This window comes from Bombyx mori, chromosome 6 (assembly GCF_030269925.1).
Source record: "Bombyx mori chromosome 6, ASM3026992v2".
In the NCBI taxonomy this organism is placed as follows: Eukaryota; Metazoa; Arthropoda; class Insecta; order Lepidoptera; family Bombycidae; genus Bombyx; species Bombyx mori.
The window spans coordinates 9,044,246-9,064,545 of NC_085112.1; the positions used below are offsets into that span (position 1 = coordinate 9,044,246).

The 20,300-nt window shown below is 36.7% G+C and overlaps 1 protein-coding gene across 2 annotated transcripts in view; it reads right to left on the reverse strand.

The window, feature by feature from the left end:
• LOC101746954 (lachesin) overlaps window positions 1-20,300 on the reverse strand; it is a 126,211-nt gene that overhangs the window by 31,230 nt on the left and 74,681 nt on the right. For both annotated transcript variants that reach the window (XM_038011548.2, XM_062669092.1), the window contains 2 exons: window positions 13,768-13,953; window positions 10,716-10,905 (listed from right to left, as the gene is read on the reverse strand). In XM_038011548.2, coding sequence (XP_037867476.1) covers window positions 10,716-10,905; window positions 13,768-13,953 — 376 coding nt within the window. The remainder of the gene's footprint in view (window positions 1-10,715; window positions 10,906-13,767; window positions 13,954-20,300) is intronic.

Consider the following 20,300-nt stretch of genomic DNA (forward strand, 5'->3'; position numbering starts at 1 on the left):
TGAAGTCCTTAAGTCTAAGCCATTTAATGTTGGTTTAATTTTGAAAGGGTATGTATATAGTAACAATTTAATAGATAGCAAAAACTCTTAAAACTGAATTAACGAAATTATAGTCAAGAAAAGACCAAAATGAGTCGCTTACGACTATAGTAGCAGGCGCTTCTTATAATACAATGATAGTATATCAACATTAGACCGGAAGAAAATGAAGACAACCGGTAGTTTCTGTAGCAAATTGCAATTACCGTTATTGCGGTAATTTTGAAGCTCCCGAGTGCACGGCCAACGTAGGAACTCTGAACTGTAGCCATTTACAATGTACTTTCTTTATTATTATCATACAACTTTGTCGCTATATAAATATCTCGGTTCGTTTTGTGGATTATGTCAGATGAGTTTTGTTGGCTTACTTTGTTTTGCGAATCGTGTTTGATGTTTCTGCAGCGCTCATCTGCATGTTTGGTTGGTTTATTGCTTAGATGGGTTGGACGAGGACGAGCTCACAGCCCACTTGGTGTGAAGTGGGTACCGGAGCCCATAGACATCTACAACGTAAATGCCGCCACCTACCCTGAGATATAAGTTCTAAGATCTCAGTAGAGTTACAACGGCTCAAGCCGAAACGCAATATTGCTTCACGATAGAAATAGGCACAGTAGTGATCTCACCCTTGCGGACTCACAAGAGGTCCTACCACCAGTATTCGTTGTGTTTAAATATTGTTCATGAATGGATGGATCTGCTTATATTTCATTTCTGACTAATGCTATTCGTAAATCGCAATCAATTGAGACACTCTGTATATTTGAATTTAAAACCATAGGCAAATAACATTTTAACAGATGTTTTTGTTCTTTACGTGAATTGACCCTTTTCAGTGTAACGAACCGAAATGGGGTATTCCGATAAAATTCTCGGATCTTCATAAAGCAAACAGGTACTGCATTAAATAAATTCGATACATTAACTCATGGGATTAGAGGGCCCGTAAAAGGTTCAAGCTTAGGTGTTCCGTAGAAGTATTTGTAATAATTAAATCCTTCGTATCCATGAAACTGCGTGTTTTACGCCAGCCGAGTAATGGGTAAAGTTTCATTGCGCGCTTTTATCTAATTTATTTTTATTGTTATATGAGCCAGTTTACGTCCCATTTTATATCTTGTACAGTAGTTACAATAAACAGAAAACGTGCGATGTTTTATTAATATTTTTGCCGTTCATTTTTATGATTTATTTCATTTGATAAAAAATATCCAACTGTCTGTCAATTTTAGTATTCATTCAATCAATGACTAAAGCACTCGTATTTTTGTCTATCCCTTAATTTATTTTGTCAAGGCATTATTGAATAGTTTGGCCATTTTGTGCTTAATAAAATCAATAGGCTTACGTTTGTATGCTTAGGTATATTAAATAACACAATCCGATCTTTACACAAATAACACGAAAAAAGCAAATATATAGACCGAATTAACACGGTTAAATCTAGCGGCATGATTTTAATAATGTAATTTAATAATGTAGTAATAAATTAATGGGCGTGGTTAGTAATTTTTTTTATTTACTTTTAAAATATTCTAGGACATGAATTTGCGTATTCCTCTAGACATTGGTCCCATTATTCAATATAATCTCGGTCGTGAATTTCTGAACAATGAATTTAACTGTCTTATTTTTCTTTAATTATCTTATCTTCCTTAGATTGTATTTTTTTAATCATAGATATGCGAACAAGTTCACGGCCCATCTGATGTAAAGTGGCTATCGTAACTCATAGATATTAATGACGTAAATGTCGCCACCCACTTCGAGATGGTGGTAGCACCTCTTGTGAGTCCGCACGGGTAGGTACCACCACCCCGCCTTTTTCTCCCGTGAAGTAGTAATGCGTTTTGGTTCGAAAGGTGGGGCAGCCGTTGTAACTGTACTGAGACCTTAGAAATTATATCTCAAGGTGGGTGGCGGCATTTACGTTGTAGATGTCTATAGGCTCCAGTAACCACTTATACCACCTATACTATATACTTACACTTACACCAGTATAAGCAATATTTTTTTTTGTCAAAGTCTCAGTTTTATAGCAGAACAACAGCCCTCCCGACCCAATGGCTCACAAGACACCCTAACACCAGTATAATAGCTAGTAATAGTAAATAGTAGTAATAGTAATAGCTTAATTTATGAAACAATAAAATACCAATCTATAAGCAGATTGTGAAAATATCTAAAGCACACGTTACCTCATAGTTCTGCGTTCGAAGCAACTTTGTAAATCAAATAAATTTCCATTCAAGATGTCTTGTGAGTTTTAAGGAAACCAAGAGATTCGTGGAATCTTATTAAGCTTAAAGCTTGGAAGTGCTGCAATATCGTAGTCTCTATCTTATATTGCATTCACAGAGAACTTCACACTACATGTGCAACTTTTACTATGGCTTTTTCTTAGTAACAAAATATTATTATTCCAGCTCATTACAATACTTTTAATTTGTAATATTAATTCCATACATATTCCTTACTAGTAATTTTGTATACATAGCATACTAGAATTATATTTAGATTGTATGCTGGCATTTTATAATTAGATTTATTAGAGCTATGAGAATCTATTTTTCATGTACGGCTTATTATTGTTAATAATTTTCAAGAAATATATTATTACTACCTTTACTTTTATTTTATTTATTAAATCTATAATCACATAAACTAGAAAATATTAACATCGCATAAATTGAATTATAAATAACTTTAAAAGCGTTTAAAAAGATATGGACCTAAATAAAAAATTCTAAGCACTTAAATTCCGACTGACGTAAATCTTGAGAGGCAATTCAATTTTTTAAATTACAAATTCCAGAGCTAAGACAGCAGCCGACCCGGCTTTCGACCGATAGAAAAACTATATTGAGCTTTTTTTTTTATTATTAAAAAATACGAAGTGTTCAAACGAGGGGTGAACGGCCACTAAAACGTTATGGTTACTGCGGTGACATTCGCACGAATACCTAACTTATAAAATTGGTAATCCCTACGCTACGGCCGCCCTAAGGGATCGTATAAAGCATTACTTACAACCTACAACGAATTAAGGATTATATTCGTTTCTCGATATTGTTTAACGTTATTCCCGTTTTAAGGTTTTTTTTTTCTTTTATGTAGGTCATGTCGCGGTATCCGAATCGGGTTTAACGGTACCGGATGAAATGTGATAATATTCAATAAGCGAAACGTGAACCTGTGACTAAAAAACGGTTATCTTTAACCGTTTTTTAGAGTTGTACGCTTACTATTACGTGCTGTTAAATGGGTTTTATTTATTTATAATATAATTTGTTTATTACACATGCATTGCAAATGTGCATACAACACATTTACACATGCATTTGCGTCCTTGGGGCGAACTGCGCCGTCTGGTGGTAGTGTTGACCGCGGTAACCCCCTTAGCTCACCCGGGTTCTGACCTCGGAGGGGATCGGATGCTTGGGCGAAGAGTGCAGGGGAGTCGTTTAGTAGTTAGGGTCTTGAGTTTTATTGTTGTGCATTATTTTAATAAGTAGAATGATGAGCTTATTCTCAAGGCACTACAGAAACTTCTCAGTTATTCAGTCTAGTCATTGTGCGACTCTGATGATAGTTTATGTGTTAGCTATCAACCATATTTTAGTGAAAAGGTATCAAACATTAACCTAGATACAATTCTTGAAAATGTTATTTAATTCTCATAACAAATCATGTTGTCATGTAACAATCATGAAGTCGTCGTGGTCCAAGGGATAAGACGCCCGGTGGATTAAGCGGCGTTCAAATCCCGCAGACAGTTACCAATTTTTCTTATGAAATCCGGACTTAACAAATGCTCACTATTGACTTTCAAGGTGAAGTATATAATATCGTGTAATAAAAATCAAACCCACCAAATTGTAAGTTTTCGTAATTACTGGAAGAAGGATGTCTTGTGAGTTTGTACAAATAGGTACCACCACCCCTGCCAATTTTTACTGTGAGGCAGTACTGCGTTTCGCTGGGAAAAAGAAGGAATGGTCCTTTGAGTAATATTTAGTGCCGGGTCATAAAATTCGAACTAGACAAACGTGACTTAAAAGGTGCACGACCGTCATCTAGTTCTCATCTTAATACGCTTAATTATGCGTAATGGTATTTTATAGAGTACGGCATGGCGTAACGGCTTCATAATTTGTAGTCCTTATAACATTCCATAAGATTGGAAGTGGTGAATTTTCTCGCGAGAAAGTGCGGGTTTCACAATTGATAACTAGCGGTAATATTTAAATTATTGAATTAAGGCCATAATTATTATGCGATTACTATCAACAAGCTTCATATCTATATGTTTATATATATAAGTATATAAAAATGAATTGCTGTTCGTTAGTCTCGCCAAAACTCGAGAACGACTGGACCGATTTGGCTAACTTTGGTCTTGAATTATTTGTGGAAGTCCAGAGAAGGTTTAAAAGGTAGATAAATATGAAAATGCTGGGAATTAAATAAAAATAACAATTTTGTTTTCCCTTTGATATTTCCCCCGTCGGACGGATTCCTTTTGTTTGTTTTAAGTTTATTTTATACAAAAGTTTAAGTATTTTATTTATCGATTGAGGCCTTACGAAGTCTGCCGGGTCAGCTAGTTTTTAAATAAAAACAAAATATATTTAAACAAATAAAAAGTCCGGCCCCAAATTACGAATACCTGTGCTATGAGTACCAGACACTGACATTAGACAGTGTTAAGACAGAAACTTATATACGTTTAAATGTATACATCTATAGATAATAAACACCTAGACATAGAGTAAGCAAATCTGTTCATCACACGAATTTTTGCCCGATTTGGGAATCGAGCCCACGACCCTTGGCGCGACAGCCAGTGGCGCTAACTACAGAGTCAATCAAATCCAGTTTAGTAATAGCGCTTAGTTTGAAGCGGTATTTTTATGCAGTCATAAAAGTTGTGGTACGATCATTTGCTTAGAAAAACTGTTCTTGCAAGATTTGACAATCATCTAAGTTGTATAGAGTTATCGAGTTACACTTCCGGCCTCACATAATAAAGTATTTACGAACTAGCTAAGGTACATCCTAATGATTAGGCAATATATAGAAAACTTATTATTGTCTTATAATATAATTAGTAATATTTCTTTATACTTATAATATTTTATTAGCGCCTTCCGCTTGACAGTTTCCGGCGCAATAAGCCTTTAATGTTATTTATGTTATATAATTCGATCTTATTAAAAATAATTGTACGTAAATAATCAACAGAATAATTAAGATAAACAATGTTTAATATTACCCATCAAATTTGTATTAAAATAGGTCAAGATGATTGTATAAATACTGGCGGTTAGCATATTTCTGATTCATTCGTATTCTACCCGTCCTAACGTGTAATGAAGAGAATATATTATTTTGTGTGTTTGTTTTTTTTATTGCTTAGTTGGGTGGACGAGCTCACAGCCCACCTGGTGTTAAGTGGTTACTGGAGCCCATAGACACCCACAACGTAAATGCGCCACCCACCTTGAGATATAAGTTCTAAGGTCTCAAGTAAGTTACAACGGCTGCCCCAACCTTCAAACCGAAACGCATTACTGCTTCACGGCAGAAATAGGCAGGGTGGTGGTACCCACCTGCGTGGACTCACAACAGGTCTTACCACCTTTGTGTGGATATAAAGGATTGCAATTGTCGCCGCCACCCTGATAATCCTTTAACAATAGCTTGATACAAGTACACCGGACGTCTTTAGTTTAGGCCACTGTGATTGCAAGTACAGTAGTTCACTTCATATCTAATATTTGTGAATAGTTGATGTTTTTTAAGTATTATTACAAAAATAGTAATGGCGCGAATTATTGAAAACCAGAAGTTACTTCACTGGATATAAGTACGTCGAGTGTGTTATCCATAAAACCACATAGGCTTGAATCCGCGTTAAATCTTTTTATTTTTATTGCTTAGATGGGTGGATAAGCTCATAACCCACCTGGTGTTAAGCGGTTACTGGAGCCCATAGACATCTACAACGTAAATGCGCCACCCACCTTGAGACATAAGTTCTAAGGTCTCAGGTATAGTTACAACGGCTGCCCCACCCTTTAAGCCGAAACGCATTACTGCTTCACGGCAGAAATAAGCAGGGTGGTGGTACCTACTCTACCATCACCATAGTATTAATAGTTCTTTATATATAGCTATAAAGATCAACTTTCAATAAAGCAGTGTGTAGTTACAAATGAGTTTTTTATTGTATGCACGCTAAAACTGAACAATCTCAAATAAGATTAGTAGTGCAACTAAGAATCGGGTTAAACGACCTCATCGCCCAAATTGTGATTTTTTGAACAACTGATGACATATAAAATTCTTAGATGAAATATTAAAAGTTATTTGGCTAATCTATAAAAACAAAATATGTATTATAGTCGTGTAATTAAAAGAAAAAGAAAATTTTAATACACTAAACGAATTAAACTCATTACTAATATTTTTGTACATAAAAGAAACACCTATGTATAACTACATCTGTTAATTATAGAATATAAAATAACATAGTTTATTACTGTCGTAACATTTGTATGGTAATACGCGATATCGGGTAATCTCGATTTTTTTTATTATTAATTTCGAATTTAGGATCTTGTAGCGGTGAGCAGCAAAACCAGACCGGCGCCGACGCCATATCGGAACCGGTGTGCCCAAAATGGCACTACAGCAGGCCAGTTTCTATAAAAGAACAACGGTGAGTAAATAGCGCTCCTAATGACGGCGCCGATGACTCATAATTTGCGATTTTACTGATCAGAATAAAAGATAAATTAGCATAAAAGTTGCTCGTTGGTTAGTTTAGGTTTGCGTTCAATCTATACTTAATAATATTATAAAGAGGAAAGATTTGTTTGTTTGTTTGTATTGAATAGGCTCCGAAACTACTGAACCGATTTGAAGAATTCTTTCACTGTTTGGAAGCTACACTATCTCCGAGTAACATAGGTTATTTTTTTTTCTAACAAAAATTAGGGATTCTTATTAAAACTTTTGTTAAAGACCCGAGCGAAGCTGGAGCGGGCCACTAGTAATTTATACATTTAACAAAGCAATTCAACATAAAACCTCCATAGGCACAAACTCTGCGAATTATTCGATTCATTTCAAAGGAATCCCACTAAAAGGATCGCGAGACTAACTCAAAGCTTTTATATCTCGTTTTAAGGCGTCTTATTGTCTTGGCGGTATATGTATTAAAGCTTGCTTTCTCTTGCGTAAATAAAATCCAATGGAAAGGAGAAGTGCTCGAGAGCAAGTACAGGGGGGCCGGGGGTCTAGATGTAATGTCTCATGCGAGCGTCGGGCACAATGCAAAGTAGATTGAATTGGAAAAAGACTTGAACAGAATAGCGGCTTTCGGCACCCCGGGGAAAAGGAAAACTCACTCAGTCGGGCTAACAATGAGAACAGTGTCCATAGATGGGTAGCAGTTTGTCGCTTTGCATTGTAAAGCTCGGCTTTCCTTTTGATGAACTTAATATCATTTTAGACGTCTAATATGAAAACGGATACACTTGCTTTCATAGTGCTCCGGTAAAGGAATCTATTATTATGGTTCTTGTGTGTGGCTGAAGCCAAATTTTTATTATATAAGAATATTACTGGTGGTAGGACCTCTTGTGAGTCCCCATATGTAGGTACCACCACCCTGCCTATTTTTGCCGTGAAGCAGTAATGCGTTTCGGTTTGAAGGGTGAGGCAGCCGTCGTAACTATACTGAGACCTTAGAACTTATATCTCAAGGTGGGTGGTGCATTTACGTTGTAGATGTCTATGGGCTCCAGTAACCACTTAACACCAGGATTGTGAGCTCGTCCACACATCCAAGCAATAAAAAAATATATTTTCCCTACTAGTAATCGTTGGTCATATACCTGCTAAGTTCACAATCAGGCCGCGGTCTACTGCTACAGATTCTATTCGGAATCAGTGAGGAAGGGTTGTCCAATGTCATCAATCAGGTAAGTCGTTAGGCGGTTGGACAAAAAAGTCAAATAATTGTAGAGATCGAAAAATTCAAAAACATTTAGTATTATCTGTTAGTGTAGTATCTTCTTCTACAGCTGATTAAGACTTTCGCTAATAATCGACCAATTAGTGTTTTCATTGGCACCTAACAATATAATTATCATCATACGTTGATAAGACCATTGCAAACATAGTAGTAATATTATTTAATCCATTGGTGGAAAAATTCATAGCCTGCATGGTAAATACGGCTACCCTCGTAAGTATTCGATGAAATAAGTTGTTTAATGAGTAGGTCGGTTATTAGATGGTGATATCACCAGGTGAATGCTGTCATTAATCTTGGAACAGAAGGTTCTCACTATATACTTAAATATAACTTCAATAGATGTTGGTTTCAGTAAAACCTCTATTGTTAAGAATCTCGGTGTACTTTTTGATAGTCAGATCTCCTAAAATCACTGTGTAGACAGCTATGTGGTAAATGGTCCGATATGTTAAAAATGCTTGGATAAGCATAAAGTTCATCAATGAAATTTATATGTGCATGAACATATTGATATTTCTATAAAATGCCTACTTGTAAACGCACAGCTGAAATTTCCCGTCCCTATCTGTAAAATATTTAAAAAAACATCATTCGTGTAGAAAAATGCCTGGATGAGTGCGTTGCCAATTATAGAACATGTTATTATACATACGAGTACATACGTCTCTCCATCGAAGATCCGAAACAGTTATCTGGAACCCAATATAGCCCCCTATGATTTTAATTACAGTCATTTTAATGACATATATCTAATGAGTGGACTAACTTATTTGGTTCTCGTCACTTCCAATGTCGCAGCGTTCTTGCCTTATTCCGAGACTAACTCTGAGCTTAACGCTTTTCGTAGAATGATGAATCCTATAAGCTAGTTTTCATGGATATTAATAAACTTATTTCGACCACTATTTGGATAGGGGCATAATCGTATTGCTTGAAACCATGTAGTATACCAGGGGGGTTATTTTGTGGACCAAGAAGATTAAAATTGTTTTATACATATCTATAGTCACCATCAAAGTATAAAATGCTCAATCAAATAAGATTCTTCTGATATATAATTAGCGTTATTCACAGCGAAGAGTCGCCGAATTTCACTTGTCTATGTATTTGTATAAAGGCCACAAAAATATTTGCTTCGACAAGATACGATACGAGCACGTAGGCGACATCTTATCATCAAGCGAGTCAGCTCATTTGCCGTCATGGATCGTAAAAATATAAAATTTTATGGATAGAGTGCCCTGTAAATATGTTTAAAGCAGAACTGGTTTATGGCTCTCCTTAACACTGAGTAAATCCAACCAAAGAGGGTAAGCATCGAAAGGTAAGTGCCAATTTTTCATAATGAAAATAATTAAAAATGTGAAATCGCTGGCTGGTTATTTAAAAGGCTTTTATCGAATGAACGCGACTTGCATAAGTATTTTTTAAATAGCTTACCCATAGAGTTTATTAAATTTAAATATTTGCAATGTACGAAATATATTTGTTCATAAAATATTTTAATTTTTAAACCGAGAAGTGTTCACCGTTTGCAAATTCCAATTTTGGAATGTTTGAGTTGTTTTTCTACCTATTTTTGATTGACATTTTTACGTGTTTTTGTTCTGCTTTACTTTTTAAAATATATGCAATCAGTTATATCACTAATGACCTATTTCGGGGCTATTTTAGTTAAATTAAATCCTACTGGTTTCTTTAAAAATCTGTTAATCGCCAGCACTTACCATTTAACGGCTGCTCTTGTAACAGATAATGCCTTAGCATGTCTTAGAATAAAAACACTCGATATCTACAATGTTCTCAGAAATATAATTATTAGAAAATATTTTGGGTGCCAGAGTAGCCTTTTTCGATTCTCGCAAACTGTACAAAATTATTAGATACTATGTTTAATCTTGTGTTTAATAGGATGGGCTTTCTTAACTTGACCTGTTGAAGTTCATGTTCGTTTTGGCTCAAGGATCGGGCCAATTTTTACAATTAATTATCAAGAAAAAATAATGAAAAAGATATGAACACTAGAATGTTCTTTATTACTCACTTTGCATTTTATAGTGCTTGCTAAATTATTTAGATTCTTCACAGAAATTAAATTATGTTTTGCGTAACAATTCAGTCCCTTAATTGCTGGACTTAAGATGTAAGAAGACTTAATTGTAAGACAATGAAATATAGCGTGACTTCTTGAAATCTATAATAAGATTAAATCGTTCGCGCTTTTGTATTAAATTTGTACTGAACATAGTTCCTATCAACTTAAGTATTACTAGCAATCGACCGACCTGATAATAAAAGAGTACTGGAATAATAACATGGAGACAAGAAGTTGAAATCACAGCACATATATGTACATATATATCTCGAAATAGCTGCTATCCTATCTATTAAATCGGAAGGCATCATTGTTTCCGAAGTAAGTGGATGGAAGTTGGTACCGACCAATGCAGACGATAGGGAATGATTGAATGGGCAATCACGATGGTTGTAATGCTAATAGCGTCTTCTGATGAAAAATACTTTTTGAATCTTTTATTCAATTGTATGCTATATTTTTCGTTCAGTTATTTAGGGTTCTCCATTTTTTAACAATAATGTTAATGTAAATAACAAATGTTAAGCTTACCTTTCTTTTCTCGTCCTCCGTCATGCCTAAACACAATGGGCTTGTTGTTCTGTCGACGCCACAGCACAGCGGGAGTTGGCAGCCCTGTGGCCGTACACGTCAACCTGATACTGCCGCCTTCTTGAGCCGAACTACCTTCAGTTGCCGAATCGACTATATCCGGTGGGATCACTACAGATAAGTGACCCATCTGAAAGGAGCTTGTAGATAAATTATCGATTGCAAAGATAGGTTTATTTTTTCTTTTATGAAGTATACTTTGTCTTGTTTGGTTTTACGATAGATATCTTATCATTGTGCTTAAGAGTCTGAGAGGACACCCAGCCGTATACTACAACCTTAAGGGGCGTGATCATGGTATATCGAGGCTATTGACGGTTGTAAGAACTCACAGTTAACCTTATAATTAATAATGGGAACCTATAGACACCCCAATGTGAACGCTGCCACAGACCTCGCTATTTTAGTCGTATATCTGACGTTCCACCCTGCAAATCAGAAGTGTGACTATTACACGGCAAGAATTAAGGCCGGATGACACTGCCTATCGGTGCGAGCTTACATACGGATTTTATTACACGTAGTTGCTCCATAGCAGTCATTCATGAAGATATAATAGATGCGTAGAGCCTTAAAAAATGGCATCTTCCAGTGGGATTTGAATATTGGCATAGTCACATCGCTTGACACAAGTAGCAACACGTTTTATGTTCTTATATTTAGGTAATTACGACTTCAGATCCTAAGCTTCTAATCCTGTTCTGCAAATACCGCTCGCACGAATTTTGGGAGTATTTCGGATATAGAATCTTGCAGACATCTTGATCAGAGTAACTGTCGCCTAAAATTAGCATTTTGGTACTTGATAGGACTTTGTATTTTTTCAGATCTCCTATTTAGCTTATTCGTTAACGATATTCCCCGGTCGCCGCCGACCCATTTAGCTTTATTCGCCGACGACACGACTGTTTACTATTCCAGTAGAAACAAGTCCCTAATCGCGAAGAAGCTTCAGAGCGCAGCCCTAGCCCTAGGACAGTGGTTCCGAAAATGGCGCATAGACATCAACCCAGCGAAAAGTACTGCGGTGCTATTTCAGAGGGGAAGCTCCACACGGATTTCCTCCCGTATTAGGAGGAGGAATACCCCCCATTACTCTCTTTAGTCAATCCATACCCTGGGTCAGGAAGGTCAAGTACCTGGGCGTTACCCTGGATGCATCGATGACATTCCGCCCGCATATAAAATCAGTCCGTGACCGTGCCGCGTTTATTCTCGGTAGACTCTACCCCATGATCTGTAAGCGGAGTAAAATGTCCCTTCGGAACAAGGTGACACTTTACAAAACTTGCATAAGGCCCGTCATGACTTACGCGAGTGTGGTGTTCGCTCACGCGGCCCGCACACACATAGACACCCTTCAATCTCTACAATCCCGCTTTTGCAGGTTAGCCGTCGGAGCTCCGTGGTTCGTGAGGAACGTTGACCTACACGACGACCTGGGCCTCGAATCTATACAGAAATACATGAAGTCAGCGTCGGAACGGTACTTCGATAAGGCTATGCGTCATGATAATCGCCTTATCGTAGCCGCCGCTGACTACTCCCCGAATCCTGATCATGCAGGAGCCAGTCACCGTCGACGCCCTAGACACGTCCTTACGGATCCATCAGATCCAATAACCTTTGCACTAGACGCCTTCAGCTCTAGGAGCAAGCTTAGGGACCTCGGTAACCGTACTCGTCGAACTCGACAAAGAGTTCGCCGTGCAACCTAACCCATGAATCAGCTCGCTGAGTTTCTCGCCGGATCTTCTCAGCGGGTCGCGATTCCGATCCGGTAGTAGATTCATTCGCGAAGCAGCTACTCTTGAGTTGTTAGGTCTCCTTCGGAGGCGCTCGGGTAGCTGTTAGCAAATCCCACCCCTCCTGGCTGAGCCTTTGCTCGCCCACCTGTCCTGGTGAAACTGGAAAGGCCTCCGGGCCACCAGTAATCCTTCAACCATAAAAAAAAATAAAAAATTTCAGATACTGTTGTTGGTAATCGAGCTTATCTGAGAATGAAAATGGTTTATACTATTTAACAGTGTTTTATTTTATTAATGACTAATTAGTTAAAGAAAAAAATTAAATTTATTGTTGCTTTTCACTTTTTTCATATTTCAAATGGAACAAAACAAATAATTAAAGTTAAATTCGTTGCCAAAAAACTACGTCATTTGTAATCCACACAATGACATATATTAATCCAAGAGCGGCTTAGATCCTAGCCCGAGAATTACTTTTATTAAATCATTAAAAATTTTAAAAAATCACTCAGTAGGACCAATCAACCGGGCTATGTTTATCGGTGACATAATTTCCTTTAAATGAATTTTCAGTAAACATGAGGTTATGCTCTATACATTGACGTCGTAACCTACAATGACCTTAACAATATTATTGCGAGCTACAAATGACCTTAAAATTAATTTAATAAGCTGCAATGACCTTCACATTAAGCTGTTTCGCTGTCGGATCACTACAGTAATAAATTAATTAGTATTCGATAGTTTACGTATGGCAGTGGATCTTATGTAGACTTGTTTCTTTATTTATCGGACGCCGTTAAAGCAGATAAATTTTGCTACTACTAACTGCAAGTGACAAATATTACGCCAAAAACTGCATGAGGCAAAATTTGTAGACGGCCACGCAGCGGCGTTCTAGAATTGCCAGTGACCATAAATTGTGTTAGCTACTTACTAAGCGGTTTATCTTCGACAGCAACTAAAAAAAGTTTTCTAATAATAAAATTTTTTGATATATTTTGTTAACCAAACTTGATACTAAGTTATTTTAAATTCCAAAAGTCCCTTATTTATTTCATTAACAGACAGGTTGCCTGATGAAAAATTTGAAATTTTCATACAATTTAATAATTGACATGAATGTTACATACTTTTTATTTTGGACTCTTCAAATACTTTACCGGTAACTTTTTATTAGCATGGTGAATCCAATTCAGAATTATTTCACTCCGTTTAAAAGCGATATATAAACACAAACTCACCTGACTTTTCATTGGATCAGTGTTGACTTGACACATGTATGTACCGGAATCGTTCGGCTGCACGTTGCTGACGCGCAGTTTCCACGTATTGTGGTTATTGTACGTGACGGATAGGCGAGGGTTCAGAGCCACCATGTTCGTGTGAATCGCCAAGATTGCTTTCGAATCTGACTTTATCCACGCCACCTGACGATAAAATAACGAATTAAATTTCGAATGTGTTTCGATTTTCGGGCTGATAATAAATAAATAATATTTACTAACAATCACGCCACGTTAACTGGTCCCGTGCTAAGTTCGTCAATAACTTGTGTTACAAGTACCAGATAACGGAAATAAATGTAAGATTTTATTATAGACATACATATTATGTATAATATACATCCATAACTCTGGAAAAGACATTTATATTTATCATACAAATATCTTCCCTTGGCGGGATTCGAACCCGCGACCGCCTTGTGTAGTTACCATGTCGCTTACCACTACACCAGACGGCTGTTAAACGTTGAAGTTTAATGTAAAATTTCATTTATTTATAACATTAAACGTTTATGTACATTAAATTTCATTTATTTATTCATTTTTATTTTATTTATTCCATTCAATTCAAAGTCTGAGTTACAGTTTGCACCAAAACGCCTGACTCGTTAACACAAAAAGCATTATTAAAATTATTAAGTACTAGGTATTATTATGCTAAAAATAACATTATTTTGGGAAAAGTATTCCCCAACTATCGGCAAATACGTCAGCATCCTGGATTTCGGACAGAAATTCGTTCAACAGCGCAATTGCCCTGGCCGTTGGACAGTTCCTAACTCTACGGGTCCTCAGCCCCGCCAACGCTGCGAATAAGTGGTGGTGGCGGCGCACTCTCACGGTCATTTGCCATAGTGCCAAGGGATTATTGACTCTATTCTGTAATAAAGAACAGTAACGTACGAGTAGAGTTCCTGATATAATATTCAAAAATATTTTTAACGTTGCTCACGATAGTGTTGCCTGCTAAACGGGCAAATAGCGTAAACTTTTTTTTCTTTTTCGGACCGGGTCCGAACCTCCTATGAGGTCCCCGCGCCTAGGGTGCGCGCGGAGTATGTGAGACTCAACGATCTGCAGGTGTTGAGAGCAGATCGCGGGCCCAAGGATTTTAGGACCCACCCACTAAACGACTCCCCTGCACTCTTACACCCGACATCCGATCTCCGTCCGGGGTCAGAACCCGGTCAGAGTAGGGGGGTTCCTGCGGTCAACACTACAACCAGACACGCGGCGCCACCCCGAGGACGCCCGACCGGCGGGTCGTCGAGGCGATAGTCGACGAACAACGACGTCGGTCTCCGCGGTACGGCGGCCCTACCAGGCCGCCCGGGCGGTGCCGCTGGTGTTCCGGGATACCCCGCTGGGAAATAGCGTAACCTAACCTAACCAAAACCCATACAACCCGGACACGAATCTCGCTACTTCCACAAAACCTGAAGACGATGTATCAATTGTATTATATAAGCGGCTGTCGTACCATTCAAATTAAAATGCGTGACTGCTTCCTGGTAGTAGTAGGTAGTATCGTAGTATCGTGGTATCAGGCACCATGGTAAACCTGGTACAGGCTCATAATACGGGCTACGGTAAAATTACGTACGAAATAAAGACTTCCACAAAACTGGATTTGATGTATCAATTGCATTATATAAGCGGTTGTCGTACCCTTCAGATTAAAATGCGTGACTGCTTCGTGACAGTAGTAGGTAGTATTGTGGTATCGTGGTATCAGGCACCATGGTACACATTGTACAGGCTCAAGGCTCATAGTACGGGCTACGGTAAAATTACGTACGCAATACAGACAGCAAAACAGAAGTATTTTACTGTGAAGACGAATGGACATTAAAATTGTAATTTCAAATTCTCACATAGAGCTATATACAAACATCACACGGAAATAAAATTAACAATGCAATTAGAATAAGTATAAAACAAAGCATTTCCCTCGGGCGTGCATAAAAGCGTAAATTCTCATTTTATACAGCTAAGATAAACTGTCATAAATCGCTCTCGTTCCCTGCAAATCCTTCAAATATAAACCATTTGTATTGTCTACCACAGAGCAGTGACTTAAACGTTGCTAACTGAGGGCGCTACACGTGAAATTATAGAGCTTCAGAGGAATGCACGTCGTCTCGTCGGCGCCGCTTCCAGCATTTTTCATGTGACATCTCGCTTTGTTGCGGTCGGAAAATAAATTAGTAACAGTTTCATTGTTTGCGAGAATTATTTCAGACGAGTACCATTACAAGCGGGCTTGTTCTAGAAATGCGGGCGGACTGTTCTGTTCTCATGACTTGTGCATAAACATTATGTGCATTTATAATACAAACGTTTTTAATTGTCACACCTATACTGTGTCGTATTATGCAGTTATTGTTGAAGAATTGCTACTTAATTTTTTTACGCAATTAAATGTAGGTATATCTTTGTAAGCGCGAAATATACTCTACACACCACCAGATATATTTATAGAAATCAAATAAAACTGTAATGTCTTATGATGATATCGAAGGATAGTATTTTTCCTATCTCATATAGTGAATTGCTCTTTAGAAATACTCAATACGCATACTGTATATTCAATGTTAATGTGTCCGCTCTCTGTTTGATTGTTCGGAATGATTTTCGAAACAGTTAAGCCGATCCTGGTGAGACTTTCATTGTTAAGCATTAGGTAATTTATCACAAAACATATTACAAGGCGCGAACTTAATGCGATCTCTTTGAAGAACTACAAGGTAGACATGTAAAAATAATTAATGATATAATTAAAATTTCTTACATTTAAACTCGTTTTCATGTAGTCTGAATGGCAATTTAACGGCATAAAGATAATAAGTACATATTAAAAATAAAATTTAATTAAATTTGCTTAATTAGTGAGAGAGTCCGCACAAGTCCGGTTTGAAGAAGAACGTGGTTATTTCACCAAGCAATGTACATTCCTTTTAGTCTCGAGTTGAACGACCATCCAATCAGATTACAGCTATCACATTTTTATAATCCGTCCCATGTTTTACCGAAATCTCATTCACAAAGTACGTTTTAGTGCAAATTTAAAATCACTGTCATATACACTTTAAAGCTATATTATAAAGAATAGAAAGCAAGAAGTGGACAAGAAAATTGACACAGGGGCTACCGAGGAAGGAGCTCACAAAAATCGAAGCGCCAAACCGATAGATGAGTGGTCGAAATTAAGTAAATAGTGGGTCCCTTTTGGAAAAAATCGTACAAAACTGAATGGAGTGAGAGTTTTGCACTTATGGATGTTGAACTTTTGTCAACTGCAACTCTCTCTGTTTCAAATAAACACCATTTCAGATTTCACTTTCTCTCGTTGTGCGAAGAAGGAAGTTTGGAAAGTAGAAGTAGAAGATAGCAGTCGTTGTGGTCTAAAGGTTAAGACCTCCGGTGCATTCGTATCTAGCGATGCACCGGTGTTCGAATCTCAGGCGGGTACTAATTTTTCTAATGGAATACGTACTCAACAAATGTTCACGATTGGCTTCCACGGCGAAGGAATAGCATCGTGTAATAAAAATCAAGCCCGCAAAATTATAATTTGCGTAATTACTGATGGTAGAACCTCTTGTGAGTCCGCGCGGGTAGATATCACCACCCTGCCTATTTCTGCCGTGAAGCAGTAATGCGTTTCGGTTTGAAGGGTGGGTCAGCCGTTGTAACTATACTTGAGACTTATATCTCAAGGTGTGTGGCGCATTTACGTTGTAGATTGTCTATGGGTTCCAGTAACCACTTAACACCAGGTGGGCTGTGAGCTCGTCCACACATCTAGGCAATAAAAAAATAAAAAAAATTATTATACTATTCATAACTTGTCTATGGATGTTGAACTTTTGTCAACTGCAACTCTCTCTGTTTCTAACTAAGCACTATTTCAGATTTCACTTTCTCTCGCTGCACGAAGAAGGAAGTTTGAAAAGTATTATATAAGAAGTAAGTTTCATGGGATTCAAGCATTTAAGCAATAAGAAACAAGATTTTATTCCAATGAAGGCCTACAATTCAAGTTCAGTTATGGAAACCATAGCCCAATTTTGTTTAATCTACGGCATGTGTATGTATATTTTACACTAAAATTCTAAATATATGTACTCATATAATAAATAGATTGTGTAGAGTATTGTCAATTAAACAGATAACATCAAGGACTCTATTGTTCGAGACACGAAAGGAACAATCGAGATGATAATAATCTATTGACTTGAATGAACATACTTAAATACTAATGTGATTTTAACCAAGATTTGGTTTGTCTCTTCTGTAATAATCATATATACCCGTATGAAAGTAGTAAGGACTGGTTTGTAATATTAACCTTTATACAAAGTAGTTCCTTAGGTTAAGTCGGAGCTGGACGTTTTTGAAATTTGCTTGTTTTTTCCTGTGGTATTTTGCAGTTATATTTATCTATATATATATAAAAAAGAATTGCTGTTCGTTAGTCTCGCTAAAACTCGAGAGCGGCTGGACTGAATTGGTTAATTTTGGTCTTGAATTATTTGTGGAAGTCCATAGAAGGTTTAAAAGGTAGATAACTATGAAAATTCTCGGAATTAAATAAAAATAACAATTTTGTTTTTCCTTTGATGTGTCTCCCGTCGGACGGATTCCTTTTGTTTGTTTTAAGTTTATTTTATACAAAAATGTAGGTCTTTTATTTATCGATTGAGGCACTACGAAGTCTGTCGGGTCAGCTAGTTTCAAAATATAAAACTATCAATAATTGATAGTTGATTTATGTTATAACAACTCTAGTTATTGTAAAGTACTTTTTTAATGTTTATTTTATTTTTATTATAGCGATGTAAAATTACTGAGAATAGCATAGTAGGAAATTAATTCCCAAAGCTTAGAGAGTACAGATAAGAAAAGTCTCTGAATATGACATGAATTTCTTGTAAGGTTCTAAATAGTACAGGCGAACTCCATTGCGTGGCGGTAAGTGGTGGAAAATGAGCAATGGTAGGTATAATTACTGGTGTTTGAGTGTATTTGGAAGCTGCACTGGTAATTTTAATATCATTATTGTAACCATTTTTGTGGGACAGTCATTACACCACGTAATTGAGTCTTCTGCTCATATCTCAAGGTAGGTGAGTGTCTGATGCCTATGGACTACAACAACTAATTTACACTGCGAAAGGCCGTAGGCTCGTCTGGCCATCTAGTGTAATCATGAAATTGATAATTATTATATAATTTTCTTGATAAAACTACGAGAAATAAATAGGTATTTCAGCTCGATTTGCTTGTTCGTTGGACATTTTGTATAGTGTGTATTTTTTAATGAATGCATACAAAATGTGTTGCTCTGTGGTTACAAGCAGTAAAGCTAGTCTAAAACTACACATATACTATGTCGTAATAATACGGTCGCCCGAACTCATTATCATTCAGAAGTGTACGCAGACTCTATAAAGAAACCTAGTGAAACTTCACTTTTTATTGCGGAGTATGGCAAGCGAATATCGTTGCAGTGATGAAAATAGATTATAAATACCCATATGGCGACATTGATCGAAACTGGTTTGTCGTGAAGCAATTTTTATTTGCATCTAAGCAACCTTATCGACCTTATTTAACCCATTAAACCACCAATTAACAGTTCATAAAGGCAGTGAAGTATTTGTTTTTCGTCCTTTGTTGATTATAACGCGAATGCATTAAGTGCCATTGAAAAGATTTTATTCGAATGGAAATAAGTTTATAAAACTACCATTCGTATAATATAACACCAACGACATTTTCATTGGCTGAGATGTTTGTGAAGGTTGTTTGAATTCGTGGCTACACCGGTTATTGAGATGTATTTAAAAATGTTTGTTTAGATTGAAAATTTAACATAATGTATGTAAAGTAAGTATTATAAAAACTAATAATAAAAATCTGTTTGAGCGTACCGTTTGCGCGTACGTATATGCAGACGTAGAGACATTTATTTAAAACTAGCTTTTGACTGCGACTCCGTCCGCGTGGATTAGTTACTCGGACATAACGCTAAATTTTACCTCCAACTTCAATTATATAGAAAGTGAAAATATTTTTGAATTATAGAATGTTAAGGAGCTACTTAAGCCCCTATTTAGAAACATTCTATATTGGTGCTTGTATTAGTCTTACTGTGATATTAAATAGCCTATAGCCTTCCTCAGTAAATGGACTATCTAACACTGAAAGAATTTTTCAAATCGGACCAGTAGTTCCTGAGATTAACGCATTCAAACAAACAAACTCTTCAGCTTTATAATATTAGTGTAGATAAATAAAGTGAGTTGGTTTTCATTTTATTGGCCGGATAACGTCGTTAGTGTCAACCAGAATCTACCTGAATTTATTATAAATGTTAAAAATGTTTTCTTCATAGCAAGTAATGTAATGTCTCAAATCATGCCCCAGAGTCAATCTAAGTTGTAATTGCGTGGCGTCTATTACTCCAAATGTTTTTAAAACTCAAT